This window comes from Drosophila gunungcola, unplaced genomic scaffold, assembly GCF_025200985.1.
Source record: "Drosophila gunungcola strain Sukarami unplaced genomic scaffold, Dgunungcola_SK_2 000001F, whole genome shotgun sequence".
Taxonomy (NCBI): Eukaryota; Metazoa; Arthropoda; class Insecta; order Diptera; family Drosophilidae; genus Drosophila; species Drosophila gunungcola.
Window position 1 is genome coordinate 3,297,090 of NW_026453197.1, and position 26,902 is coordinate 3,323,991.

Here is a 26,902-nt window from a genome sequence, read left to right on the forward strand (position 1 = left end):
CACGAACAGCTGATCTGGGTTTTTTAACTTTTGAATTGTCACAAATGACGAACTGCAACCAGAGTGTATTTCACGAACGGACTTCGCACTAGTACTGAGTACTTGGACTGAGAGAAGAACAAAAGCTGATTGATCGGTTTCAAACAACATCGCAAGACATAACGCAGGCTTACAACCTTTTTGTTTGGAAACGATGCCAACCTACCCTTTAAAAGTGGACATCCATTTTTTTTATAGCCTTCAAGCCAGAATTTTACCCATCATATGAAAAACAAATGCTCTGACAGTGAAATCTTTTGGGTCAGCTGATGCTACACTTTATTTAGAAAGATCAATTTTTACAAGTGATATATATAAGCAGAATATTTTCAATAAGGACACACAAATTAGAGCTTAATGTTGATCATTTTAAAATTCACAAAACAACTTAAAATGTAATTTATATATATAAGTAATTTGACAAGTGGTATTTGATATAAATGAAGTTTAATAATACTATCCATGTAAAAATTCCATTGGCCTTACACATATTGGCTGCGTTTATATAATATCCTTTCTCACTTTCGATGTTTTCGTTAACTGTAAGGAAACAAAGTTGTAATACTTTATTTAATTTAAGGAAGTTGCAGTCCTTCCATATTTTAGTATTAGGCTGAGTAGAATAAATAAAAAGCGTTTTGCATATTATTAATATTTATATTACTTACATTGGTCCGCTGCGGTTGTCTCAGTTTCAAGGTTTTCAGTATCTGGAAAGAAATAACCATTTTGGGTATAGTTAATATTGGAAGATATTAAAGTAAAAATTAAATTAAATGAAATAAAATATAAATTTATTTCTTACAGGTTTCTGCATTACTAGTCAAATCTTCTGCATCAGTTTCGATTTCAGCTATAACTGAAAAAAATGTAAATGAATCCATTAGTCTAAAAAATCCCTATTTCATATTTTGGGAAATCTATAAACTTATTGAAAGTAAACGTAAATATCAATATTCGAAAACATATTTTTCTTACTGGGATCTTCTGCCTCTGGAAAATACTCTGCATTAGGATCAATGAATTCCTCAACTGAAAGAAAGTTATAAATATGAATATTATTTATTTAAAGGTGATCACTAAAAAAAATACATTAGTTAAAACCTAAAATCTATTTAAAGTAAATATAAAGGTTAATAATCGAAAAAATATTTTACTTACTGGCATTTGGCTCTGCATTCGATTCACTGAATTCATTAACTAAAAGAAAGATAAAAACATAGAAAATAATCGGGATTAAAGGGGCGAAATCTACTAAGCTTGAGGACTATATCAGTGAGAAATATTTTATAAATCTAATATTTTTTTGGTTTATTCGATGGTTTAAACTTTTAAAAATATCCTGTAAAAGCGGCAATTCGTATATTAAATAATATAATCTTTTTTGAAAAGCAGCGTTTTAAATTAAAATTGAAGATAAGCAAAACATTTTTAAACCCACAAAACGCATTTTTCTTCTTAGCTACGCTATTTTGTTAAATTTTAATATTTTTCAAAGATCGTAGGTTGTTTTATGGGAAAACTTTTTACCCTTTTTGATTTGATTTGGTTTCAGCTACTCATTTGGCCAGAATCATGTCAGCAATGGGGATACATTTTTTGCAGCTCCGAAGAACAAAAAAAAAGTTAAAGAATGTTAAAACACATAAATCAAAAAAATTTAAGAAATATCCTTAATAATACTTAAAAAAAAATGTCCAAAAATTAACCAGTCCGATCAAAAATATATATAGGTACTTTATAGAGTCAGAAACGCTTCCTTCTGAATGTTACACAAAATTGTGCAAGAATTGATAATACAATCACAAAACTGTTGAACAAGATGTTTTTCAAGATATTTGCTTTGAAAGTCATAACTAAAAAGGAAATAAACTTTAATCTTGAAATTCCGGTTAAAAGTGGATATCTTCAGCATTATCAGAAAGTTATTCTTATCAAATTACTGTTAACCTTTCTTTGGAACAACAAAGTGAATTTTCTCGGAAACTATTTGCTTTTATGATCCCTTTATGACAAACTATTCTGACTATAATAAATAAAATAAATAAATTGTATTTACATTACCTATATCTGCGCTTTTTCGTTGGTGATAAGGTAAAGATGCACTGTAGTTATTGTTATTCATGTCGGCAATCTCTGCATTCTGTAAAATTGCATATATCCAACTTAAATATGGGTTTAATGGCGTAAATCTATTTGGAATCCCATTTTCAACGACAGATTCGTTGTTATTTTTCGATGAAAGCCCGTAAGAAATGATTCCAACTAAATTACTTTCATGAATGACGCCATAACCCGGATATACATTTTCTCCGTCAGAATCTTTCCATGCCTGCAAAAACAAAATTATTAATAATTTATTTTAAAATTGTATGTATTGTTTGTGAATAAAAAAAACCCTTTTGAGATTATTTGGGTGGAAACTAGTAGATCATATCATTTAAAACGAAAACTGTTCTGAGCCAAGTCAAGTAAAAGAGTCCTATTAAATAGTTCCAAATAGCCACAGTACTCACATAAGATTCTACGCCGTCCTCCAAAGGTGAATCCTTAAGATCGTAGTCAGCCACTAGAATCCATTGAATATCGCTTCGTTCAGACAGGGGAAGTTGTTTACTTAGATTTAGTATTGCGATATCATTATTCAAAGATTTCACATTAAATTCAGGATAGATGGCAAAGCCACCAGCAAAGTAAATTAACTCATTTAAGTCTTCGTCCTTAAAGGATATAGCTATCTCCTCAGATTTTAATAGTTTTCTTTGATTTGAGGTTTCAGTAGCACTTAATAGACACGATGCCGCCGTTAAAACAAGTCGACTTTGAATAATATTCCCATAGCAGTGACCATCCTCCAAGACTCCTAAGCTATTCCTTCTGCGTATTAAAACTTGAAAGGAAGGACGAACGTACTCATTTTGAACGAACGAAAAAAAGCACAAAATAATCAGAGCTACCAAATTCATAATTTCTTTTGATACGTGGACAGTAGAACCTTGACTGCCGTGTTCACGGCTCCCTTACAAGATTAAGATAGTAAGTAACCTCAGATGCACAACGAGATATAGCTTATCTTTTTATATAATTTATACTAGTACAGCGAAACCCGCTTTCCGTGGTTTTAATATGTCTAATTAATAAAGCATAAACAGGTGTGCGCGATAACGTTATCCAAATAAATTGAAACTTTAAAAAGTTGTCAAAAAACATCATAGACGTTACTCTCGGAATGTTTACAAATTGCACAGAGACCAAAAAATTTTACAGCTTATTTCACATGTATGTATTTACTGTGTGCCATGTGTGCTTAATAAAATGAATGAAAAAGTTAATAGGGTTGTTCGCCGACTGGTTAAAACCTTCTTAGGGTGAACCTTCTTTTTGGATGAGTGTCTTATTCTAAAAAACAAACTACTACACATTAATATGAATATTTTTTTTTTACAAATTTATAATTTGAATTAGCAAAAAAAAGCATCATTGTGAATATTATTTGGAAGTCAACTAGAGAATTTACCTATATTTCAATTATATAATATTTTTATAATTAAATATAGTTTGTCAAAAAAGTCTTTCCATGTTTTTTGCATCCAAAAAACAATGGTAATTAAATTTTCGAAAAAACATCTTTTTAGAACTCAATTATTTCGGAAATTTGCTTTTTTTGTACTATTTATTTTAATTTATGAATTTTTGTTTTATTTGAATTTTTTTTACCAACATTTCGCAAACGTTATCGAAAATATTACTTATCTTTATTTGAAACTGCTAATTTAAATTTCTTTACCTATGGTTGAAATTTTTTTTCGTTAATTGCTTCAGGTTGTAATTTGTGCTAAAGATCCATTTACGAAAACTTTTTTTTTTATTTTTGGGAGGTTAGCGACGATTATTAACCTTTCAAAAGTGTTATAAAAGAACGTTTCAATAAGATTTAAAAAAATCTCTTGATAGGTTAAAACAGACCTCTTAAAGAAATGGAGAATCCTTTTCCGAATAGGCTGTTTAAGTCCGATCGCATGTGAAAAATGGTTGAACAAAAATAGTCAGTGTAGGAGTATATTAAAACATTATGTTCTCAATTGTTTTAAGAATTCACGGTTAGATATTTAGGTGGATTAGATTTATGTAAATATTCATACTTCTCTGAGATTACGATTTGTTTGTAAGCAAACCCAGCTGACTGAGCGTTAACCCCGTAATCTAAAATTCCGAATAAACTCGCTTCTTGAAAAGGAAAACAAAAAACGATTTAGAAACATTTAAAGTAAATTTGGGACAGTGGAGATCATTTTTGTTAATTTCGATCGCGTCATTATTCTTGCAAGGGCTTTTCGTAAATAAATTATATTTATTTTTTTCGAGATGGGTGAGATTTGGTTAAATATATATGATTTGGCACTCCTAAACCTGATTTAGATCCAATCTGATCCTAGTTCTAAAAACAGGTATTTAAAATAAAAATATGGTTTTCAGTGGCTACCATTTTAATGGTTAAATTAAATTTGAAACAATAGGCCGGGACTTTAGGTGTAAGTAACCTATGCAATAAATCTAAACTTATATATAGAGATTGGGTTTGAACAGTTTAAATATTTACAGTATCGCTTATTACGTTACACAACAAGTACGCTTTAAATAACAAAAGGTTCAAATTTTATTAACTTGAATATCGAGTACAATAAATTTTTTAATTTAAATGAAACCCCTTTTCTTTAGTTGCTGTTAACAAGCGCTCCTTCATGATCTCCTCAGTTGGATAGTCCGGAAGCTTTAAGTAGTGAACGCACGTGTTCACGGATGGATAGCTTCCGACGCCAGCATCTACCTTTCGAACAACTGTTAGTCGGGGATGTAAGTTTGCAAGTCCTCCCGGAGGCAGGCTACTGCAACCAGTTGTGAATTGGAGGAAGGCTTTCCTCTCGTCGCCCGACATGCTTAGTAAAACGTTTACAAAGCGTTGGAACCCAGGACTGTAAGAATGTAGTGTTTAGTTAAATATATCAAAACCTAAGACTTAAGCTTTTTGTAATCAACTTACCTGTCTTTGTTGTAACCAAGTTTTGGTTCAGTATATGAAATAATGTCTTCTCGGCTCCAATGGGGGAACTGCTCGCCACAAATCATCATTCGGGCCTCTGAGGGCGTAAAGGCTGCCAACTTTTTGAGGGGGAACACTTCGTTGAACCCATCACTGAAAGCCTTCATTTGTTGAGCGATTCCGTCCTGCAGGATGAAGTTCATAAGCAGTTCACAATATGCTTCCAGATTGTTGATGGTGACATTCACTGACGACCCATTCGGGAGCAGTTCGGCCTGGGTGTATCCATAGACCGCGGAACTTGGCAGATACGTGAACGTAAGGGCCAAGTCTTCAAGGGATACCTCTAAGCCGTTTTGTGTGTGCAGCTTAAGCTCGTTGATTAGTTCTTCTTTCTTCTCCGCGTCTATGGTGTCGTCAAATTCAATTGACTGCTTTCGCACTAACAGGTTTTGCATTTCTTGTAGGAATTGATAACGAGTTGGATCTATTTCTTTTAAGTTTTCTAAGGAAAGAATTCCCCCGAATGCATTGGTCTTATTGCAATCAGTGCGCAATAGCTTAGTGCAGGTTTCTACTATGTCCGATTCTTCCGACACGACAGAGAGATCGCCATTTCGTCTATCCGAAATAACTTTTTGGAGATTACGTGACAGCACCTTGTTGTGGCAGAGCAATTGAAGAAATGATGTTGATAATGGTATGTCCACTAAACGCATATCCTGCAATACTTTTGCCACAAAAACACCGAAAAACCAGAAGTATTTTAGTACTTTCTCGCATGTTTCGGTATTTTGCGGAAGAGGGGCTGGGAAAATTCCGTGCTCCCTACGATTTACGTAATACCCAACGGGCTTCGAATTGCCTTCCGTATTCGCCGATGAGTTTTCGATGTCCTCGCCCAAATCGTCGTCACAGAGCCACATACACAGGTCGGCGCGTTGAATTTCGGCAGCCACCAGGGCGTAAAACTCCAGAGTAGGGCCCAAGCCAGTTCCTTCCTCGTCCAAAAACTCCACCTCCAACACGGACTTTCTGTTGCAGTGCGTCTTCATAACCTGCATTGCCCACTGAAGCAGATTCTCGTTTCGAGGCACCTTAACGCGTTCGTGCTTAAGACGACCAATTCGGAACTCGTGATCATCCCGGCGCGGACTCATGATGGGAATCCTCTGCCTTTCCACAGTCACGTCTCTCTGCGACTGCAGGCATACTATGCTGCGAGAGGCTCCAAAGGATGTGCAGTTGAAGTACAACTGCCTGGTCTCGAATGGGAACAGGAACGGGCAAGATTGGTTGAGGTTCTCGCACCAATTGGGCAACGCGTTGCTGGATAGCACTAGTGGATCCTGGATTTGCTGCTGCAGTTTGTTGGTTATTTTCTTGCTGATGAAGAGATCCTCGGACAACACGGAAACACCAAGTTCCTTGACATCCGAATCGATTTCCGATTGATTGAGACCATTGATTTGAGTGAGCAGCTCAAGCACATCGTCCACGGAGCACAGGTTATTATCGGCTACGTTAAATCCGATGTGCATGGGCGAGTTGGGGGACAGAGTTGACGCGCCACTCTTTGACGACACATCCGGTGTTTGGGGAAACTCCTCCGAGTCCACGCCAGTGCTTTCCGGCACTTCTGGCGGCACCTCCCTGTACACAATCGTGTATGTGGGCTCCCATATCTTTCGGAACTTGTCCAGCTTGTTCAGCTGACTGCACTGCAGCAATTCCTGCACGGCTCTGAATATGGTCCAGTCTGTGTTGTTAAGGTCAATTTCAACTTCGGGAATTCCGCCAATTCCCGGACCACGCAGTTTTAGACCCAGCATGGGCTGTTCAATAGTCTCCTGTCCGCTCTGTTGGGGCTTGGGTAACTCAACGCCAATGGGGGAAATTTCCAAATCAGAAGTCTGGTTTACATTCGTGCGACCCGGTCGCGGGTCGAATGCAGGTATCAACGCTGAGAACTGTCTCTTCAGGACGAACTCATCGTCCCAGGACTTGCGCTTGGTCACACCCACCAGCCTGTTCTCCAAACCCTCATCGTCCATGAAGGTGAGCAAGTTCCGGGAAACCATCACTTGGAGCAGGGTGTTCCCCACCTCTTCGTACTCGTCTTCGTTCTCCTCCTCGTCGTTGTCCTCATCCATGTCGTCCTCATCGTCCAAGTCTCCCAGCAAAGCCGGAGCTCGGCAACTCTCTAAAAAGTCTTCCAGTGACACTTGTTCGCTGTCGCTCGATGTGGATGTAAGACTCATCGTAAGTGTATGATTTATGGTGGATGCCGATTGCTGTCCCGTCGAGGTATTTGACGGGTTTGATGGGGCTATGTTTTCACTATTATTCGACGATAAGCTCGGATAACTTTGGGCGGTGCTGAGCAGTCCAGAGTGGAAATTGCTGGACAATGCCAGCTTAACCAAACTAGTTACCGAGTGGCCGAGGAATGAGCCCGATGCGTTCTGATCACCGTGCTCGTTCACATTCACTTCCGCATTCATGATCTGATTATCCTGTATGTTGGTGCCCTGCGAGGTTCGTCGACGAGCAATTGCCGCAAATGTCTCCAGCAGACCCGTGTGGGTAGCCACCTCTGAGGTTGAGGGAACCTCAGATGCTGAAGTTGTTGTCAGGTTAGGAACACTTATACTCATCTGGCTGGGCACCGAAACGCTTTCGGATGAAATTTGCGGATCTTTGATGTCCACGATTGAAAGCACGGCATTTGGCTGCTGGGCTGGTTTCAACGTTACACTGGGTTTCTTTGAACTCTTGCTGGGATATTCTTCTGTTGCAACTATGATTTGTTTTTGGTTCGCATTTTCGGGATTTATCAGCGCCTGAGCCTTGGCGGTCTTTTTAACTCCGACTCCCATGTTTGTGCATTGGGGTATTGGGAAAGTGTCTGTGGAAAGAATGTTGTTGGAGTTATTCCGTATCATATCCACGCCATCACGCATTTTGTCGATCATTTCGAGGGCTTCGGTCGAAAGTTGTGTGACCGGTTGACAGCCTGCAATGTTCGATGTTCGGAGATTCACAAGCAGGTCCTTTGATATCTTATTCACCGTGTTGTTTGCATTCATCTTATTGTTCTCTTCAATGTTGGATATGTTCTTTATATCACTTTCTCGCGGAGACGAACTCTGTACATCAGGAAGGCTTGAGCTTTGACTCGCAGCAACAGCCTCAGCGGGCTTATATGAAGGCGAAAGGACGCTGCATATGTTTTCTTTGGACAATTCAGCTAGGGATAGGTTCTCCGAAATGGTAGCTAGATCGGAAACAATATTTGAGTTAATTGCTGGCATGGAATTGTTGATGGCCGACAAGTCCGATATGTGCTCCAGCTCTCGACTCAATGGCGACGGTCCACTTATGTTATCCTTATGCATTTGGTTGACGGCCGACTCCTTGTGCTTGGTCCGAACTTCCCGAGAGGAAGACGTGTTCATAGCAAGTTGATTTGAGATAATCTGTGTCTTTGCCGAAGCAAACACGTTCTCTGCAATCGTCTCCACGGCCTGTTTCCAGGCCAAGTTATCAGCCGAAACGGTTTGATTGGACGCACCTTCAGCGTTTTGATTCTTTTCAGTGGCTTCGGGCAGGGATGGGGTCGAACTCGATTTGCGCGAGGTGAGCGTGTTTGATTTATCGTTTATTTTTGCAGCTGCATTCACAGCAACCATCGACTGGTTTCCTTCGAAAACGGAAAGATATTCGCAATCGGCCATCTTTAAGTCGTACTTCCCTTCGGCTCCCATGCGATACGAGTTGCGTACGCCGTGGTCCCACTTCACATCGATCCAGCCGTTGTGAATTTCTCCGGTTATTGTGCCCTCGGCACAACCATCCTGATCCTCCCACCGCCAGTCGACGCCTCGAATTACTCGAGCACCGGTTGTCATATGCTTGAGCTGAGCTCTTATTTGTCGCCTCTCGCGCCTAATTTTTGCCTCAGCCTCCTTGACGCTCTTGCCAATGTCATCGGCAACTCCGACGACGCGACCATAGATCTCGAATCCACTCAAACTCAAATAATGGGTCTGGCCAGACGCATTGCGTCCATTTTGCTGGATTCTGATGTGCCTATATCTAAGCGAGTCGTCAGCTGCACAGGTTATGGGCCAAGTGGCTGTGCTCCCGGGCTCCACGAGGCTTTTGTCATCCACGTGTGAGCTGAGGGTTGTCCAACTTAGGCCATCCTTTGATCCCTGGAGAAGCCAGTTCCTCAATGCCGACCTTCCATATCCGCGCGCATGACGCAGCGTGTACGCAGTGGGTATTATATACACCCCCAAGTCGATGGCAAACCAGGCCTTCTTGTTGTCCTTGGTGTGACAATTGAGTGAGATGCTGTCGCGGGACAGAATGTCCTCCAGTTTGCCATATGGCAAAGTCTTCCCTTCCGAGCTTGTCACTTGCACAAGTCCATATTGCGCTGGGTTGACCCAGTCGCAAGTCTTTGCATTAGAGCCAATGTAGAACAACAAACCCTCTTCGTCGAAGTCGAATAAGTGCGTAAACACAGTGCCGGTCCTGTGTTCCCGTATTTTTTTCAAATAAAAATATGTGGACCGGTCGAGGTCGTACCATTGCTTGGCCACCATTTTCAGCAGATACTTGGATAGTTGTCCAATTGTTGCCAAAGGTTCCATTTTTAGAGTTCGACCAGATCGGTCGAATAAAGTGCTCTCGCATTCTGCTCGCTCCAATCGGAAGCGAAGTCGTTTCTGCAGAATTTGCAAGCTGTAACCAGTGCATGGAGTGTCATACAAGTACACTGGTAGCTTCTCTGTGCTTTCCAGAACCGATACAAGTTTCTGTATTAAAATACTTGCAGTGCTCTTAGTTCTCGGCTTATTCGTTGCGGATTCAACGTTATCCTCTAGTATGCATTTCTTGAATACAGAAACTCGTTGTTTTTGCATTTTGTTTCGCTTGCATCGAGGTGAATTATTTTCCCAATGGTTAACCGACAAAACGGCCACTAATGCTTGTACCAATCCCGACGAGTGCATTTCGTAGGCGCTCACGACACCATCTTCATGGATCAATTGAGACAGCTTCATTAGGGCGTCCGAGAGTGTTGTCTCCCAGTTTCCATTTGGTGCCATGTGCTGTTCCTCAAAGGATAATTCAATTTGCTTCACTATGTCCGTAAGTATTGCCACCGCTCCGCGAGGAATCGTTTGGGCAGACTTGAAGTACTTGTTGTAAATTTCGCGGGATAAGTTTCGAACTTGAGACTTTTGACCCTCGGTCTTGGACTTGTTGCGCTTCTTTTTAGCCGTTGACCAACCGGAGGCAAAATCGGGACCCAAGACAGTTTCTGCCGTGAAGGTATGCTTCGTTCCTCGGTTACTTTCAAAGATAAAGCCGGGCAAATCGTCCTGTAACACGGTTACCTGATGGCCTTCTGTGTTGTGAATTTGAAGTTGATTTGTTTTATGCGACTGCAGGACCCAGTTTCCAACAACCAATCGAAGAGCACTTGCAGTGGGCAAAATGGGCTGGGACACAACTCCTGGAATCACGCAGGAACGTGCCCGCATAAGCTTCTCAAGAAACTCTCCTCGATTTTCTGAGAATAAATACAATAGAAAACCTAAGTGCATCGAATACAAAGTTAAACATTTGCAATTTACCAGAACTGTCATTTCCGTTTTCTGGGCTTCCACTGGAGTACATCGTTGCTAGCTTGCCATCGATTATGAAACGGAACCATCCGTTAGAGCCGTTGGAAAGCTCTAGAGCCACCGAGTCCGACCAGACGTACAAGCAATCTCGACCCCTGCAAATGCTCCACTCTCGCCAGTGATAAGGCTTTCCTTGCAATATCTCCTTTGCGTCCTCCATAGGATCATCTAAATTGAAATTCGAAAATGTAATAAATAAGTACTTGTGCTAATTCATTTTAAGGTAGGAAACAAACCTGAAGTTGATCTTGGGGAGACTACAACACTGGTCGATGATCTTTGCACTACAGCTGATTCATCCGGGTTCCCAGGTAATTGCACATACAATTCCTCTGCATCATTGTCCATCAGGTTTTGTACCTTCGCAAACACTCCTAGTCTTGCGAAGTGGTCGAGAAATTCCTCTTGTGTCTTACACATAATTTCCTCAATAATGTTTAAAACAATTAAGTGCCCGTCGTCGTCATCCTGAAATTATTTTAAAGTGTTAGTAAAACTTTTACTGCTACGATTATTATGTAATTATTTTTACAAATTTTTTATTGGAATTTGTCAGTCTGTTCTTTTAAGATTTCAGTCTTGTTTTGAAAATATTTTAATTTAGTTAAAATGATAGAATTTTATTTTTACCTCGTTGTCTAGGACACTAGCGACCACTTCGATTAGTAGGTTTCCACCATTTTGGCTCGATGTTGAGGGCTCATCTTCGCTAAAACTGGTTTCACTGAGACTTTGGAGCACCGTTGGGTACGCATATTGTACAATCTTCTTTATCAGGGCCAAACTGGCCCGCCGCACACTGCCCAACATGGAGCCCAAGAAGGTCCGACAGAATATGGGCAGCAGTACCTTGAGGTAAATGGGCGCCATTTCAGGATCACCCCTGGGCTCCATTAGGGTATACTTTTTCCCGTCCTTGTTGAGGAGCGAGTGATCGGGAGACATCCACTCTCCCGGTGACTGCAAAATGGCTGCCACTTCCCGATGTCCGTCATCCAATCTTTCGCGTGCTTTATCTAATGGTGTTTTTCCATCTTCATCGCGCAGGTCCGGATAGGCTCCGAATTTAAGCAGGATTTTCGCAATGGCCGGTCGACCAAAGCAGGCGGCGTAGTGAAGGGAAGAACTCCGTTGGCCCTTGTTGACATCCGCTCCCTTCTCACACAAATATTCAACCATTTCCAGTGTGCCAAAGGCTGAAGCCCAGTTGAGAAGGGTTTGACCCACATCGTCCATACAATTGACATCTATGCCGCCAGATTCGATGGCCTCGCGAAGGGCCTCCGAGTCCTTCGAACGTATGCAGTCGATAAGCTGGCGATGCGTGCGATCGGTGTTGGTGTTGTTGCGTCTGGGTCGTGGCGCCAATTGCCCCTGACTGGGATTGTTACTTCCTCGGTTCAAGGCCTGGCGCCCCTCGAACAAAAGTAAAAGCAAGAGATCTGCGAATCGCATGCAGTCCAGCACGCATCGCTCATCGCCCTGCAAGGCTCTTTCGAGGGCGTCAGCCAACTGGGATCGCAGAATGTCATGGGTGATGGAAGGAGATCCGCGGCAAAGTGTGGACAGCAAGGAAATTGTAGTCGATATCGACTGTGGGGATGCGGCCACATCGGATGCCTTGACCTTGGTGCTGCTGGAAATGGTTGCATTGCCCGCTACGTTTTCATTGATTGCATCCGAGTTTGTGGCTGCAGCGGGTTGGCTAGAGCTAGTCGGCTGGGCTCCTGCCGCAGACAGCGAAGAGTGTGCGTTTCCACCGACACTCTTGAGGCGCTTGAGCAACTCAGTGGTCAAGCCGTACTCTGCCAGCGGGGCTGGGTCCACCCACTTTCGTGTGAATCGGTCTGCCACGGAGGCAAAGCACTTCAAAGCGCCATCGGATACCATGGCATCCTCGTGTTGCAGCAGAGTGCTCAGACTCTCGACGCAGTTCTGAATGCACGGCGTGTTAGGCTCCACCTTGGTGCAGAGCCTGGAAACAACGGACATGGCCGAATGTAGGGTGTCCTTGTGAACTTGCGATCCGCAGTCCCTAATAAAGGACAGGACGCAGTTGAGGCCACCGCCCTCAAAGACGGCGCCCGCTTCTCGGGTGCAAATCAGCTCAAGCACTTTGATACATTGCTCGGCCAGATCGCGAGATGTTCGCGATGACAAATCCGTAACCACAAGATGGTTGCATATGGCTTTGATGGCTCCATCAATCGAAACGATGCGCCTTGTGCACTCCGCCGACACATCCAGGTAATAGGTAATGGCTCGCGCAGTAACCTCGAGTACATTTTCAGGTGCGAGCTCATCCAGGAATATCTTGCACAGCGCCGGTAAAAATGTTCGAGGAGGACAGCTTATGTACGGGAGAAATAAATAAGAGATTAGAAATGGAGTTTACTTCAAGTGTCATTTATAAATACCTTTCGAAGCAACGATCTACATTATCAGACATCAGGAGCAGCATACAAAGCTGCTCCAGCGCAATCAGTTGCATATCCCGCTCATCTCCTTGTCCCATGGACAACCATTCCAGCAGCGTTTCGGGATCGACATCGCCCATCTGTGATGTAAACAACAAAATTTTGAATATTGACTAGTATACATGTAATATTTTGACAACTAAAACATAAAGCAACAGACGCGCAGTGGAGCTTCTAATGGATTTAGAAAAAAATAAATAAATTAAAAATAATAAACCACAAAAATTATATAACAAACTAGTAAGCAATAACACTTACAAATATGTGAAAGTATCAGATGTTGTTTTAAATTGTTATGAAGTATATATTTAACATACATTTCGAAGTCTTTAATGGCAATGAAATGACTAGTAGATAAGCAAATCAAAGTTTTCTAACTCTTGCAGTTTGAACTAATATTTACAAACCCACAAACGTGTTTTCATAGTGATGCATCGGTTTTCATATTAGTCATGCTCATTACAACATGCAAAAGGTATGATAAAACCAAAGCAGCTGAATTGATAAAATAAATCATATTTTGTTCTCTATTTCTTCAGCTGGTATAATTTAACTACTGCCAAGTGATTTTCAACAAACGAATTTGTACAGTCAGCTCCCCTAGTTTGTATTAGTTTACTAATATCGCTTTATATTTTAAATTTAAAAGAGAGATGTGTTACTTACCGCAAATCGAAATTTGATTTATGCTTAACCAAATCTGATAAAAGACAAGAAAAAATGTTTGTTAAATTATTGCAAAGTTTAGGTTACAGATCTCATAATTATTTGATATTCTTATACGTACACCTACATACATACATACATACATATGTATGTTATTGAAGAAAAGAAATCCTTTGTTCTTTTTTCGAAATAATGATTATATCTAGATAACTTTGGGTTGCTAGGCATTTTTTCCGTTGGCAAACAAATGGATAACCATGAAAAACAATATATCAATATATAATATAGCCAAATGAATATTATATTACGAACAAAACAATTAAACTGAAGTTTTTAAAAATTAAAACAACTTCAGCTTAACAGTTCTAATAGGAAGCATGTATGCAATTTGTTGTTCTTACTAAGATTTATTGGCAAAATTGTCTATGCCAATTGGATAACATACCATTCCTGCTTAAGTCGCCTGAACTGCCAAATGCCCACATGGCACGACAAACAAAGAGATAGTTGAAGGGAAACTGCGTTGTAAACTAATTTTAACTCACTAAAAATTTCTCCATGATGAAAGAAATTTTGAAAAGTCGTGAAGTTAAACTACAGATTATTTATTCAAGATAAGAACCAATGATTCCAGATCATTTTTTTAAACAGAACTACTTTGATACGTTCAAATGTACGTATGTTAGTACATGTGTAATTACATTTTTTTTCACCATAACACGAAAAATTTATTTTTTTTTATTTGTAAAGAAGAGCTCAAATATGTACATATGTGAACTGTTTAATTTTCGTCTTAACAATACTCAATAAGTTATTAAGCAGGAAGACAGGCATTGTTCTATGAAACTTTCCTCTTTGCCTCTCAACGAAATTCCAGTTGTGTATGTATAATTTAAAGACCTTTTTCCCAAAACCCACTTTGGAGTTACATAAAAACGCAGTTGTAATAACTATTGTCTTCGCCAAAGTATGTACACATTTCACAATACATATATGTACATATGTACCAACACGAAGACATTTGTACGTAATGTAACTGTCCATTATTTATTAACTTTAGTGTCGTGTCTGTTCAAACACATACATATGCACATATGAAAACACCAACTATGACCAAAGTGCTGTGTAATTTAGTCAATCTACCTTTTTTGCATTATATTGAATATTTTGCTGATGCCTGCTTTTTTAAAGCTGCTTTTTAAAAGCTTTTCTACAATTACTCAATACACCACACTATTTTTATTCACACAAATATCCAGTCCAGCAGCTCGAAAATTGATTATAGAGATGAAAAAATTACGATACATATTACGATTTATCGTGTCAGATTATAATCGCAAAAAAATAAGGGTATTCTCACAAGCTAAAAGACAGTTTACACTAAAATCGGCGGAACTCCAATTTTCAAATCCACAAACGATTAAAATTTAACATTTTAAACTGGTTTAAAAATGGCTGTGCAATTCTTATAGTTAATTTTTGGAAATTCGCAGTAGCCCACTGTTAATATAACTCATTTTAAAGTAATTTTATTCGTATATGAAGAATAGTAAAGTTAATTATCTAACTCTCTTGACGGCTATTAAACATTAAAAGCAGAAATATTGTCAATCTTCGACAAAGTTTTGCGTACTCACTTAGCAGTTCATCTAGATTCCCGGAACGTCTGAATCTGTGAAAAATTATTAACAAGCAATAGACCGTCTAAACTTCTTTATTTGCATATATATGGTGATTAATTTCATGTTGGATCCAGTGTTGCCTTCTTTATTTTTAGTAGGAAATAGCGAATTCAACAAAATTTTCAGCAGCAATATGGAACAGCTGATAAACAGCTGACGAACAGCTGACTAATTTTCAGCAATTCAGAGACTCAGACGTTCGGGAATACCAAACTTATATTATTTTTTCATTTATATATTTATTTATATTATACTATATATTCATCTATATATTATTTTATTCAACTTTTCATATGTTTATTTATTAGCCCTAGGTACACTTGCGTAAATTTTGAATCGTTATTGGATAATTGCCGTGCACATCTAGCAATTTCGATAACAAACTCGAATATGACTTGGGCTAAAGGAAAACAGCTGATATTATTTCTTATTTGTAAATGAAAACAAAGTGTTAAAAAAATAAATGATAAAATGATAATTTTCATAATTTACAAAATTTATTTAGCCGAAATGTATCCAATACGCTACATATAGCGTGCTAAAAGTGCCTTAAACAAATTGATAATTAACTATATTATTAAGTAGAACGACAAGAGAATTTTCTGGAAAATTACAATATTAAAATCTGTATCTTTTCCCCTTTGTTTACTTGCTGTTTTTTGTTGTTAGAGGTGGTTGTTACTAACGATAGTGTATAGCGATATGCCAAACATCGAGTAGAAATCGAAAAAAAAAGATAGCGGCGCCAAACTTATCGCTAGGCGCCTTCCAAAAACTATGTAAAATAACTGAGCTTGGGACCAAATGCAATAACAAGGATCTTAATCATAACATTCACAGTATTAAGCTGCCCAATTAGACAGCAGGAATACCGATTAAACATTCCAAGTATGTAATAGTCGAAGGGAAAATAAGTTCGATCGATTTAGTGTCGATTTCTCTAATTCGCGAATATTGTCGGCGCTGCAAGCTGCTGTATCGTCTAGTTCATGGAGTGTTTAAATAAAATCAAATAATAATAAAATAATAATCGCCGGGATCCTGACAAACGTGGCCTAAAGCAATGGGCGCAGAATTTGGCGAAAGATGCGTAAAAGAAAAAAGTCATTAGTTAGTCTTTCATCAGTGTATTAAAAAGGGAAAATTTGCGGTGAGTTGAAAAGACAATGTAATCTTTTAAGAATATATATAAAAAATAATTTAAAAATGCAGAAATACTCACTTGCTCGCACCTTTAAAGAATTTTCCGAATGAATAGCCACTTTATACGCCCAATTTGGAATATCACTTTTAAAGTTCAATTCAATTATTTACCTTTATATTCGTCAACTTGTTTATTTACCTTTATTATATTAATTTATTTATTTGATTTAAATAAACGCACCTTAACGCTTCGGTTTTATTTCTAAGGTTTTGGTTTAGCTACAACCATTTTGAGCATGCTGTTGGGGTTTGCCCCAACATTTTTGATAAAGTTACTTTAGAACCTCAGAAACCGGTTTGAATCATAGATAATTGAAAACTTTAAACACGAAAATTTGAGTTTTTTACCACCCTTTTGAGCATTACCATTCAGGGTGCTGGTTTTGCCCCACTCTCCCATATGTGTTCAATTACGCAAACTGTTACCTAATTAAAATCCTTTAGTCGGATAATCGTAGCTTATATTAAAAAAATAGAAATGGGTTCTGGTGAAATGATTGATTTTAAAATTTATTTTTAATTTAATTAATATATATATTTATATTGTAGGTAAGTAAAGTACCGAAGTCTAGTTATGCTCTGGAATAAGTTCCGATGCCCAAACATCTTGTGGCCAACCAGTACGGCCCTTAGTCGACATGGGAATATTCTGAAAAATAAGTATTAGCATTGTATAATACATATATTTAAATTTGATTTTACAAAAATATAAAAAAAATTGCGAACTTTTAATCATAATTATCGCTAAGAAAAACAGCGCTGAAAACAGACTATCTACTTAAAGTCGAAGTGAAGTAAATCGAGTTTTCTTGTATACTTGTAGAGAGTATTATAATTTTGACAAATAAGTTAGCAACGCAGTTAAGAAAACGTTTCTGATCATGGTTAAGTATCAACAGTCAAGTCTAGCCATTTCCATTTTTCTGTCCGTCCGTTTCAACTCAAACTTGTAACTCAGTTTATAAGCTATCTTAAAGAAACTTTTTTAAAAAGTTTAAAGGCAAATTCGACCAAAAAAGTGTAGTGTGGTTTTGGAGGAATTGGTAAGCGCGCCATTCAACAACGCTAAATAGCCTTTGCTTTGTTATATTACAAAAAATATATTGTATTAAAGTTTCTAAACTTAAATTTAAAAATATTATGCTAAGATTAGCGAAATATAGCTTTTCTAATTACTAATTTACAGAGTTTACGATAAATCTTCAAAATGTATATTATTCCTATTAACTTTCCAGATATACGCATATAGTCAGGGCTAATTTTGTTTTTAATTTTTTTTTTTAAGTTACGACTATTTACCTTGCTGCCATAAGAAAGATTATGGATTAGTGATTTTTAATTGATAATCGGTCGGTCACTGGAGTCGACACAAATATCGCATCTTGCTTAAAAATATTTTCTTTATGCATATTTTTTGTTTTTTCCTTAAGCCATATTTGATCCTTTATTGGTTTTGATTAGAACAGCTTTTGTTGTTGTATAGGCGACGATAGTAATTTTACATTCGATTATTTCTTTAAAAAATTAATCAAATTCTACACAAATCCATTTAACGCCCATTTTGCCCCAAGTGTAAGCGTACGAATTTAATCTTAGAAAATATTTTGATATTGTGAAAACTTTAAGTTTAATAGCTTTTTGTAGAATATAAATATGTATGAATGTATACATATGTAACTTTAGTTTAAACGTACTTGTGCGTACCTAACGCAATCGTTCTGTTTATGTAGATCATAGTTCCTTTTTTTGTTTACAACTTGAACCCACAAATAGACAATTAAGAAGTAAACAAGAAGGTAACACGTGCACGGAAGCACTGAAGAAACACTTCAATATTTTATTTAGAAATGTAGTTCAGATCTAATTGTGTTTGCGCGCATAAAAACAACATCCACAAAAACTTACATAAAAAATGTTTCGTAAATTACATCTAGTTTCAATTGTTTTGAAAGTGTATTTGGTATGCAATATTTTTTAAGAAAATATTCATTGCTCATACAAAACAATTGCCAATATCACAGCCTTTTTCCCGCCTACATTAAAATCTTAAATTTGGTTTTAGACTGCAAACCCTACTTTAAGCCAGGGAAGATTTTTAAATTTTGTTTTTTATTTTTTTAAATTTGTATATTAATGCAGAATATTTCTGAGTAAAATTGACAAAGTTACAGCAGTTAAAGCGTTATAAAGTTGGATTTTCGAGCAAGGAAAAAATTTAGTTGATTTTTACAAGTCCTAGCGCCTAATAAAAACGTTAAAAGAGAACATAAGTGTTTTGCTCAAAATGTAAAAGAAAAACATAATATAAAGGTGTTATAAGTTATTTAAGAACTCTTAATTTAGGCTTTTAATGTTAAAAGTGCCAACAAAACTTATACATAATAAAAACCTCCGATGTTTCACTTTATTTTCTCCGGCGGAGTTAGGCTGCACGAATATCCAACTTGTAATTCCCAGACAAAAGTTCAGACAAAGCACTTGATTAATCAAACCCCTAATGGATTATATATTTTTTGAAACAGCACTTGGGCACTTGCCTCTAACACTCATATCTATTACCAGATTGCCCTATTAAATGAATGTATCAAGCAATCACCCCCACTTTTGTTTTGTGATGGCGACGGCTGGATAGCATGGATTCTCAATTACGCCTGCATGTGTCTGCGGTTTATCACTTCCTAAATTGCATAATAAAGTACAACTTACAACTGGTCCTACTTGTCGAATATCAATTTTTGAAGCCGAATAATACGCTGCATTTCCATTAAGAAAATAAAATCGTGTTTTCGCTTGCGGATTACAAGGGGAAATCGCTCCATGCTTGCGGATGGTTGTTTTTTTTTTTCCAATTCAGAACTAAAAATGTACTTTTATAAAGTCAAGTGCTTTTATTCCTTTTAATAAACAAACAATTGAGATATCTACCCCAGTGCTGAAAACAAAGTACTGACGCTGCAGAGGAAATATCTTCTGTATCATGGAAATAAAAAAACCGAAAAGAAACCTTAACAAAAAAAAAAACACACAATCGATGAAAAGAACAATTTTAAAATTAAAAACAGAAATGATTGTCATTACTATCTTCAAAAATTACAGACGATACGCCCCCATAACCCGAAAACCTATGTTTATCTTTATTTCTGTATAAAAAAAGAGCAATCGAAACTACGTTATTCTTGGACTATGTTAAAACTGTAGAACTTAGGGATAGTTGTGAACCATAAAATGCAACCAATAAATGAATATATAATAAATGGCTTTAATTTTTCTGAGTAGAAAAAAACTTAGGCAGGTTACTTGCCGTCGGACAATCTCCAGAACTAAATTCCATTAAACGAAAATGCAAAAGCGTCGGAAAGTACACAGTCATTTTTCTTAAAACTATATTTTTAATAAATATCTGATTATTTAAGAATTGTCAGTATGACCAATAGGTTATAAAAAAAAATAAAAACTTATTTGCGTGCAAAAAATTTCATTTTCTTACTTGAATCTCTGACTTTAAACAGTGTTTCTTTTCGCTACAAGTCTTACGGCTGACCGGCTTAAGCTCTGCTCGAAATCCGCCTTTTGGGTCCTGATCTCCATCAAGAACATTAACTAAGTAGTTTATGTACAAAATGGCCAACTTCAATGTTTTAATCTGTTAAGTAAACCAAATATACACACAAGAATTTTGGTTGAAATATATATACAAATTGAATATGTTTGTATTGTTAATTAATTTTCACAAATTTGACAAACTGTTTTTTTAAATATTTAGTTTTTATTTTCAATTAATGGGCAATATCTTCACTTAAGTTTTTATGTTTGGGTAGGTGCATTATTAACTTTTATTGATTCAGTCTACGGCGGTGAATTACCTTTGATAATTTAGTATCTGTAGGAACATTTGGAATCTTTTCTCGAAGGTAGGAGAATGCGTTGTTTATACTTTGTGTTCGCCTTCTCTCCTTTTTATTAGCTGTATTTCGTTTCTTAACAATCCGAGTACTCGATGTTGGCACATAACCTATGTGATTTGTGTTATATATCTGTTGCTGAACTTGACTTTCAGAGTCTGAAACAATTTCCAAAAACAATATGTATAATTAAACTCAATTTTGATTTCCGAAAAGCAATATAAAATCGTTTAAACATCACAAAATAATAAAGTTATTGTGATTTTGATTTGATTAATTGTGTTTACGGCCACTAAGTAAAAACAAAGAGGGTTTACGTTTTATGTCGAAAATGGCAGATCCATTATATACTGAGTTATAGTACATGGTTGAGTAATCACGCCCTAAGGCTACGGTATTTTTAAACATATTTTTTTTAATTTAACTTATGTAAATTAGAATGCAAAGTTTCGCGGTTAAAGATCTGCATTTTTGCTGCTAGTACGAAATATAAAACTCGTCTTTGCTGGCTGGGAAGTAACTGAATAACTTTTTCAGATGTTGAATGAACCAGCGTTGTAGGCCAGCATCTGGATATCCTCCCCCAAATTCCACCAATGGCAATCGCTGCCTTTTTGTAGTATCTCCGCCGACCAATAGTAAGCACTCCAAGATGTGTCTGTACATGTTAATGTACATATCATTGTATGTATATTTTTATTTTTTATCCGGAATAATGCCTTGAACGCTTAAGTGCTCAGTTCTTTTCTCATTTTTATTCAGCCTTTCATTCAGTTCTGTAGCCAGTTTAGGTTTTTAATTTTTCTTTTGTGCTTGTAACTTAGTTATTTAGACGTCCTTGTCCTCCACCATCTTAGATACTTTGCGGCAAAATATATATTATTATTATTATTTTAAAATTAAAAAAAAAATTGTGATTTATGTGAAGAAGTAATGTTCAAAAGTTTAAAGTTTTTCATACGTGAACAATCTGGTAGCACGGCCGGTCGTTTGAAACGCTGTAACTCAGTTAGTTTTACTCGGATTTACTTGAAATTTGTTAATAAATAAAATAAAAATAAAAAAATTTTTTTTAAAGTTTAATATGATATAGTCGTCCGATCCGGCTCGTTCCGACCTATATACTACCTGCAACAGGAAGACAACTTTTGGGAGAGTTTAATGGAGCTTTAAAACTGAGAGACTATTTCGCGTAGAAACGCACGGACGGACGGACATGGCTAGAATGACACTCCTAAAGATGTTGATCAAAAATATATATGTAAATATAAACGTGTTTTTTACTGCGTTGCAAACTTAAAATTCTTTTAGACAAAGAAATAAAATAAATTTAAAACAACAACGATATCATATAGCTGCCTTAGGAACTAATTGAGCTGAAAATAATCAAAATAGCCAAATCTTCGTAAATTTTGCTCCGATTGTGATTTAAACACAATTCTAGAGATATTTTGAATTTCTGAAATTCGGTCAGGTTTTCCATACAAATTCAACTCGCTTAAATTTCAGCATTTCACCAGCCCAGATGATGCTAAAAATGTTGTTGAGTTGCTGAAAAGCCGGGTAGTCGCTCTTTCCTACTAAAATTGAGAAGGCAACACTGGCCCCAATATGAAAGTTTTGTATACCTAGGCAAGGTACCAAAAATGTACATAGGGTCTTACCAACACTGGCTATATCTATTGAGATACAAAACCGAAAACATTCCAAATCGATCTCTTAGCAAAGTTCTTAGCAAAATCGTTCATTTTTTTGAATAGTGACCCTGCAGTCGATTTCCGTCACCCTAAATATTATTTTTTTTATAGTTTAGGTTTCGTTTATGATTTTTAATAAACATAGGTTTATCAAAATCATAGTTTTTATCAAGTTTTCTGAAACCCCAATATTCCCACACAATTAAACAAATAAAATCCATAAAACTTTTGATTTTTACAAAAATGTTATTGTATCCATGTTCACTATAGATAAATTTGTCTAATGGTACATCATAATATCTGTGCTTTGGTACAGACACATATAGGCATCGCAAAAAATACGCTTAGCGTGTTCAGGTAATACTTTATCGTTCGTTGAAGTTTCATTTATAGATCGTGCGCCTTCTTCCGAGAGCCACTGTGTTAATTCTGGAACACACGTAATTTCAGGTATATTGTATCCATTCTGTTCACCTGCAATAATGTTTTGCAATAGACAAAATTAGTTGGGTCAACAAACACCATAAAATAATGTTCTCTTTGAAAAGCACCAATATTTAGGTGCAATTTTGGCAAAGTCAATAACCATCGATTAACAGAGCTTAAGAAGCTTACCCTTTCTGTCAGCCATTGAATCGAAAAAGCACCATGGTGCATCAGGTCCAGAGCCCGACTTCACGAACGCCACATAATGAGACGTTTCTATGCAAACAACAGCAAACAATTCCATGAACAATCGCGGGACAACCATGTGCTCGGCCATAATTCTAAATTCTTTCGGACTGTAGATCTTTTTCGACACATGATTAGTCCTGAAAATATTTGTTTTTTTTTTAAGTTTTTACAACAGTTTTCCTTATAAGTTTATCAAACCTTTTGATGTGAGAGTGAAATGTTTTAAGACATTTAGGACAAAATGCTGTGCATTCAAGACCTGATCCAGCTTGTAGGCTTCCAAAGCAATCACGGCATTCATACTCCGCTAGTTTGCCACAAAGTGAACACTGTCGGGGAGCTAAAAATCGAGTAAAAATTAAGTAAACTAGTAAACAAACAAGAAAATAGTGTAAACTTACAATTCTCAATAATGTCTGTGACGTCAAGAACTTGGGATGGCAATATTCTTGGATACATCTTAAAATTTTTCCCAAAACGAGGCATTTGAATGATGAAACAAGAAGGTACCTCCTTCAGTTTTATATCCGAGGAGTGGAAGCTTTGTTCAAACAGTTGCTGAACACTCGGAAACGTTAACTTTTCATCCTTCTCCACAAAAAGTTGATAGAAATAAGAGTCTTGTCCAGAGCTTAACTAAAACATATTTTAGTTTAGTATAAATATGTTCATAAAATATATACAATATTTAACCTTTAAAAATGGTTCCACTCGCATAATTTGTGAGAGTAAGCTATTTAGGAACTCTTCGGGATCTTTCTCCTCGCAGGTAAGGCCGCTTACAGAACTGAGTTGATCCAGTAGCTCCCGTAGTTTCATAACCCGATCAGATCGCACAAAAACGTTTTTTCGCAATGGATTGACAATTTCATCGCGCAAAACCTTTTGGACTTCACTGTAATTCCGAATGTCCTGTGGCAAATATAATAAATTACCAGTAAAAGCCAGGAATTTGAGGATCTTACTTGTGGTCCCGGATTTCTGTATAGAATTGAATCAAATACACTGGTGAATGTGAACATCGAAAATAGAGTTGCATCAAGATAGCAGGAGTTGTGATGTCCTTGTATGCCCTTAAACTTTCCGCAAATACTTGCAAGCTCTTCAGAGTTGTGTATCTCTAAAAAATTGTAAAAATCCGCATTGTTACTGTGTGTAAATATAAATATTTTTGTTAAATGATGTGCTAACCCAATGGCGGTATCGAACCGTAAATAGCGGGGCAATCAGCGACACCGAATTTCTTTGCCTGGTTATTGGAAATTCTACTTGCAGAAACACTATTGTCTACATCAGCAAATCGCCGGTCAGCAGTACATCTGTTGGCTGGTACAAAAACAGCTCGACCATCATGGCAAGTGAATAAGCTAAAAAAATATATAGAAAGCAAATAATAGAAATAGTCAGCGAGTGTTAGTAAAAAAATGCAAACGATGCCAAAATAACGTTACAAGTTTTTGTTATAAACAAAATCATACCGAACTCCATTATGCCTTCCATCTGATGTCAAAACGTTCTTCAAGTTGGACTCGTCTTCAGCCTCTATTCCAACGAGCACGTTCTTCGGAGTGCCGGGAGGAATGCCAATCCATCTTATAACGCCATATAGATCTTCACACACTCCAGAATTCGATACTTCTACAAGGGAACCAATCGCTAGCTCTGTTCTTGGTATTTCATTTAGAGGCTGGTAATCAGCGATTGTAAAACCTTAAATAAAATACATTTAATTAATTTGACATTTTTTGATCTTTACGAACCGATGATTTGATAACCGAAACCGATATACGAAAAGCTTCCTCAGAAACGCAAAGAATACAAAAACTACAAATTTGAGAAATGGTGCGACGATTTCGTAATCGAACGTACCCGGCTCTTCGGGCCTGTAATCCGGCGAATAAAATTCCAGCACAGTTAATGGGATATTGTTGTGAATATCTGACTCAGAACACATTGTTTTTTGGTGTAGATTCATATTTGGTATTCGCACAACACAGTTTCTTTAATTATTTGTATATTATTCAACAGTTGAGAACTGGCAATGTTCAGCATTAATAAAACTCCTCAACAAACTGCATATATCAACTCAGAGCACTGCCGCTGGCAGTGATCGTAAATAGAATATATGTGTATTTGCCGGCGATCTAAAAATAAATGCACATTTTCTATCTGTTATGTTTTGCAAGACAGCAAAGTGAACAAAGAACTTACAAAAAACTGTAATATCTTGGCTTTTTTGTGCGACTATCGAGTCATTAAACTTCGGGAGCTATTGGATCGTCGCAGTTTTGTTAACGGTCTTACCTGCGAGGAGAAAGTTTCTAAAATATTTTCTAGCCAAGCTCGGTACAACACTCATAGTTCTATCAACTATTTGTGGTGAAGGATGAAAAGTTAAAGTTACCGAGTGTCCAGCTACGCCCACTCTTCGGATATAAAAGGAGGTTTCACCATTTAATTGCTCCATTTTGTGAAAAAATTCATGATATTGCTTTTTCTTGACATTGTAGACATTATTAAGAATTGTAAGCTTACACTATTTACTTTTATGTTTACTTGTTCACTTAATTTTTACTCCGTTTTAGCTGTCGAGAGGTGTGCACTTTGTGGCAAACTAGCTTAGAATGAATGCTGATTGCTTTGGGAGCCTACAACACAGTTTTTGACATATCATAGACTTACGCAAAGGCTCCTCTGTTTCTACTTTTGTTAAAATGGGGGAAGCTGGTTTCAAAATAGAGTCTTCGCAACTAGTAGGTTCAGTCACCGTTTTGCTTTTGTTGTTTAAAATCATAGCAGCCGCTCCTGCACGTTTGGGCCAATTTGATCCCAGAATGTCAGCCAAATCCACATCCTCGTGATAGGGATTTTCCACAGAACCATGATTGATATCGCTGTTTCTAAGTATTGCAAATTTATAAGCATTATTTGATTATAACCATCGGTAATACGTACTTTAATATTCCATTCTTTCTGTTAGGAATCTTTTTCGGATAAACATGGGTCTTCTGTTCGCTCTCGTTGGATAGTTCATAGTTTTCCAGTGAGTCCCCAAATATATTGGTAATGGTCAACTTTTTTTCCTTTTCTGCTTCATGATCGGATTTGGAATTCATTATTTCCGAATAAAGCCTAAAATATTAGAGTTGGTAGCATTACAAAAAATTTTAATACATAAAATAAAAACAAATTGGTCAAAAGCTTTTAGTTTCATGTGGGCTTTTTTGAGAGGATTTTTATGGCAAATAATAAACAACCTATGTGTAAACATTTACGTTGAGTATGTAAGTTGATGCAAAATCTGCCTTGATTATTGATGTATGTGAGTGCATTTGTTTGCATTCGCTTACAAACAAATATATGAATGTACGTATGTACGCAACATCAGGTTGCCTTGGATTTAAAATTAATAAACATGCTTGGCTTTCGGTCTAAATTTCGTACAATTATCCAAAGATATCAAAGAAAACTGGTAACATGGAATTATTTCTCCACAATTTTCGTTTATTGATAAAAACAATGACACACAACAGAGCCACTAAATCGCTTTTCAAGTACTGATGCCGACCGGAATGCGAGTTGACCAATTAATTTTTTACCTTTATTGTAATACTTATGCTAAACAGATATTTTTAAAAAAAACAAATAAATAGTTGTTGTTTCCTTGAATTTTACTTTAGAATTTATACAATTTGTGTCTTTTAGAATGCGATTGGAATGAATGCAAGATATCGGTATCGATTTCACGGCAGTTGGCAATTCACATTAAGGGTGTTCCCTTAAAGCATATTTAATGCTATTCTTATTAATGTGCTAAA

At 37.0% G+C, this 26,902-nt stretch overlaps 4 protein-coding genes across 10 annotated transcripts; all 4 read right to left on the reverse strand.

The window, feature by feature from the left end:
• Positions 1 to 330: 330 nt before the first annotated feature.
• LOC128261319 (uncharacterized) lies at positions 331 to 3,096 on the reverse strand. Of its 2 annotated transcripts, XM_052994957.1 has the most exons (7): positions 2,556 to 3,093; positions 2,104 to 2,371; positions 1,201 to 1,239; positions 1,018 to 1,071; positions 845 to 898; positions 708 to 749; positions 340 to 579 (listed from the first exon to the last, which is right to left on the reverse strand). In XM_052994957.1, the coding sequence occupies exons 1-7, from the start codon at positions 3,003 to 3,005 to the stop codon at positions 440 to 442; spliced, it is 1,047 nt and encodes a 348-aa protein (XP_052850917.1). In that variant the 5' UTR covers positions 3,006 to 3,093; the 3' UTR covers positions 340 to 439. The 2 variants fall into 2 exon arrangements, with proteins under 2 accessions (XP_052850918.1, XP_052850917.1); XM_052994958.1 differs by lacking the exon at positions 845 to 898 and having other exon boundaries at positions 331 to 579; positions 2,556 to 3,096.
• A 1,576-nt stretch (positions 3,097 to 4,672) lies between these two features.
• Positions 4,673 to 15,220, reverse strand: LOC128263469 (E3 ubiquitin-protein ligase Ufd4). The gene is made up of 8 exons (XM_052998526.1): positions 15,069 to 15,220; positions 13,926 to 13,959; positions 13,200 to 13,339; positions 11,413 to 13,132; positions 11,019 to 11,250; positions 10,732 to 10,950; positions 5,081 to 10,667; positions 4,673 to 5,012 (listed from the first exon to the last, which is right to left on the reverse strand). Exons 3-8 carry the CDS (start codon positions 13,337 to 13,339, stop codon positions 4,730 to 4,732), a joined length of 8,181 nt encoding a protein of 2,726 aa, XP_052854486.1. The 5' UTR covers positions 13,926 to 13,959; positions 15,069 to 15,220; the 3' UTR covers positions 4,673 to 4,729.
• Positions 15,221 to 17,338: 2,118 nt separating this feature from the next.
• On the reverse strand, positions 17,339 to 21,239 carry LOC128261452 (heart- and neural crest derivatives-expressed protein 2). Its single transcript, XM_052995165.1, has 4 exons — positions 21,030 to 21,239; positions 20,674 to 20,870; positions 20,298 to 20,453; positions 17,339 to 17,459 (listed from the first exon to the last, which is right to left on the reverse strand). Exons 1-4 carry the CDS (start codon positions 21,118 to 21,120, stop codon positions 17,379 to 17,381), a joined length of 525 nt encoding a protein of 174 aa, XP_052851125.1. The 5' UTR covers positions 21,121 to 21,239; the 3' UTR covers positions 17,339 to 17,378.
• A 1,396-nt stretch (positions 21,240 to 22,635) lies between these two features.
• On the reverse strand, positions 22,636 to 26,819 carry LOC128262256 (ubiquitin carboxyl-terminal hydrolase CYLD). 6 transcript variants are annotated; one of them, XM_052996413.1, is made up of 11 exons: positions 26,684 to 26,819; positions 26,040 to 26,216; positions 25,767 to 25,978; positions 24,563 to 24,794; positions 24,276 to 24,451; positions 24,050 to 24,204; positions 23,778 to 23,996; positions 23,486 to 23,720; positions 23,283 to 23,424; positions 23,025 to 23,221; positions 22,636 to 22,883 (listed from the first exon to the last, which is right to left on the reverse strand). In XM_052996413.1, exons 2-11 carry the CDS (start codon positions 26,198 to 26,200, stop codon positions 22,690 to 22,692), a joined length of 1,923 nt encoding a protein of 640 aa, XP_052852373.1. In that variant the 5' UTR covers positions 26,201 to 26,216; positions 26,684 to 26,819; the 3' UTR covers positions 22,636 to 22,689. The 6 variants fall into 6 exon arrangements, with proteins under 6 accessions (XP_052852373.1, XP_052852372.1, XP_052852376.1 ...); XM_052996412.1 differs by having other exon boundaries at positions 25,767 to 25,984; XM_052996416.1 differs by lacking the exons at positions 26,040 to 26,216; positions 26,684 to 26,819 and adding exons at positions 24,954 to 25,228; positions 25,296 to 25,388 and having other exon boundaries at positions 25,767 to 25,903.
• Between the last annotated feature and the right edge of the window lie 83 nt (positions 26,820 to 26,902).

What these genes read in the sequence shown, in the direction of transcription:
- LOC128261319 (XM_052994957.1), bottom strand. Translation starts at nt 3,005, where the DNA reads ATGAATTTGGTAGCTCTGATTATTTTGTGCTTTTTTTCGTTCGTTCAA. An exon ending in ACGAAAAAGCGCAGATATAG is followed by an intron (nt 1,240 to 2,103) that starts GTAATGTAAATA and finishes TCTTTCTTTTAG; the next exon opens with TTAATGAATTCAGTGAATCG. An exon ending in GACTAGTAATGCAGAAACCT is followed by an intron (nt 750 to 844) that starts GTAAGAAATAAA and finishes ATTTCTTTCCAG; the next exon opens with ATACTGAAAACCTTGAAACT.
- LOC128263469 (XM_052998526.1), bottom strand. Translation starts at nt 13,339, where the DNA reads ATGGGCGATGTCGATCCCGAAACGCTGCTGGAATGGTTGTCCATGGGA. An exon ending in CTAGTGTCCTAGACAACGAG is followed by an intron (nt 11,251 to 11,412) that starts GTAAAAATAAAA and finishes AAATAATTTCAG; the next exon opens with GATGACGACGACGGGCACTT. An exon ending in CTTGGTTACAACAAAGACAG is followed by an intron (nt 5,013 to 5,080) that starts GTAAGTTGATTA and finishes ACATTCTTACAG; the next exon opens with TCCTGGGTTCCAACGCTTTG.
- LOC128261452 (XM_052995165.1), bottom strand. Translation starts at nt 21,120, where the DNA reads ATGTTTAAAAATACCGTAGCCTTAGGGCGTGATTACTCAACCATGTAC. An exon ending in TGCCATTTTCGACATAAAAC is followed by an intron (nt 20,871 to 21,029) that starts GTAAACCCTCTT and finishes AAATTGTTTCAG; the next exon opens with ACTCTGAAAGTCAAGTTCAG. An exon ending in CAGATACTAAATTATCAAAG is followed by an intron (nt 20,454 to 20,673) that starts GTAATTCACCGC and finishes TTTACTTAACAG; the next exon opens with ATTAAAACATTGAAGTTGGC.
- LOC128262256 (XM_052996412.1), bottom strand. Translation starts at nt 26,200, where the DNA reads ATGAATTCCAAATCCGATCATGAAGCAGAAAAGGAAAAAAAGTTGACC. An exon ending in AGAAACAGAGGAGCCTTTGC is followed by an intron (nt 24,795 to 25,766) that starts GTAAGTCTATGA and finishes ATTTTATTTAAG; the next exon opens with GTTTTACAATCGCTGATTAC. An exon ending in GGAAGGCATAATGGAGTTCG is followed by an intron (nt 24,452 to 24,562) that starts GTATGATTTTGT and finishes ATATTTTTTTAG; the next exon opens with CTTATTCACTTGCCATGATG.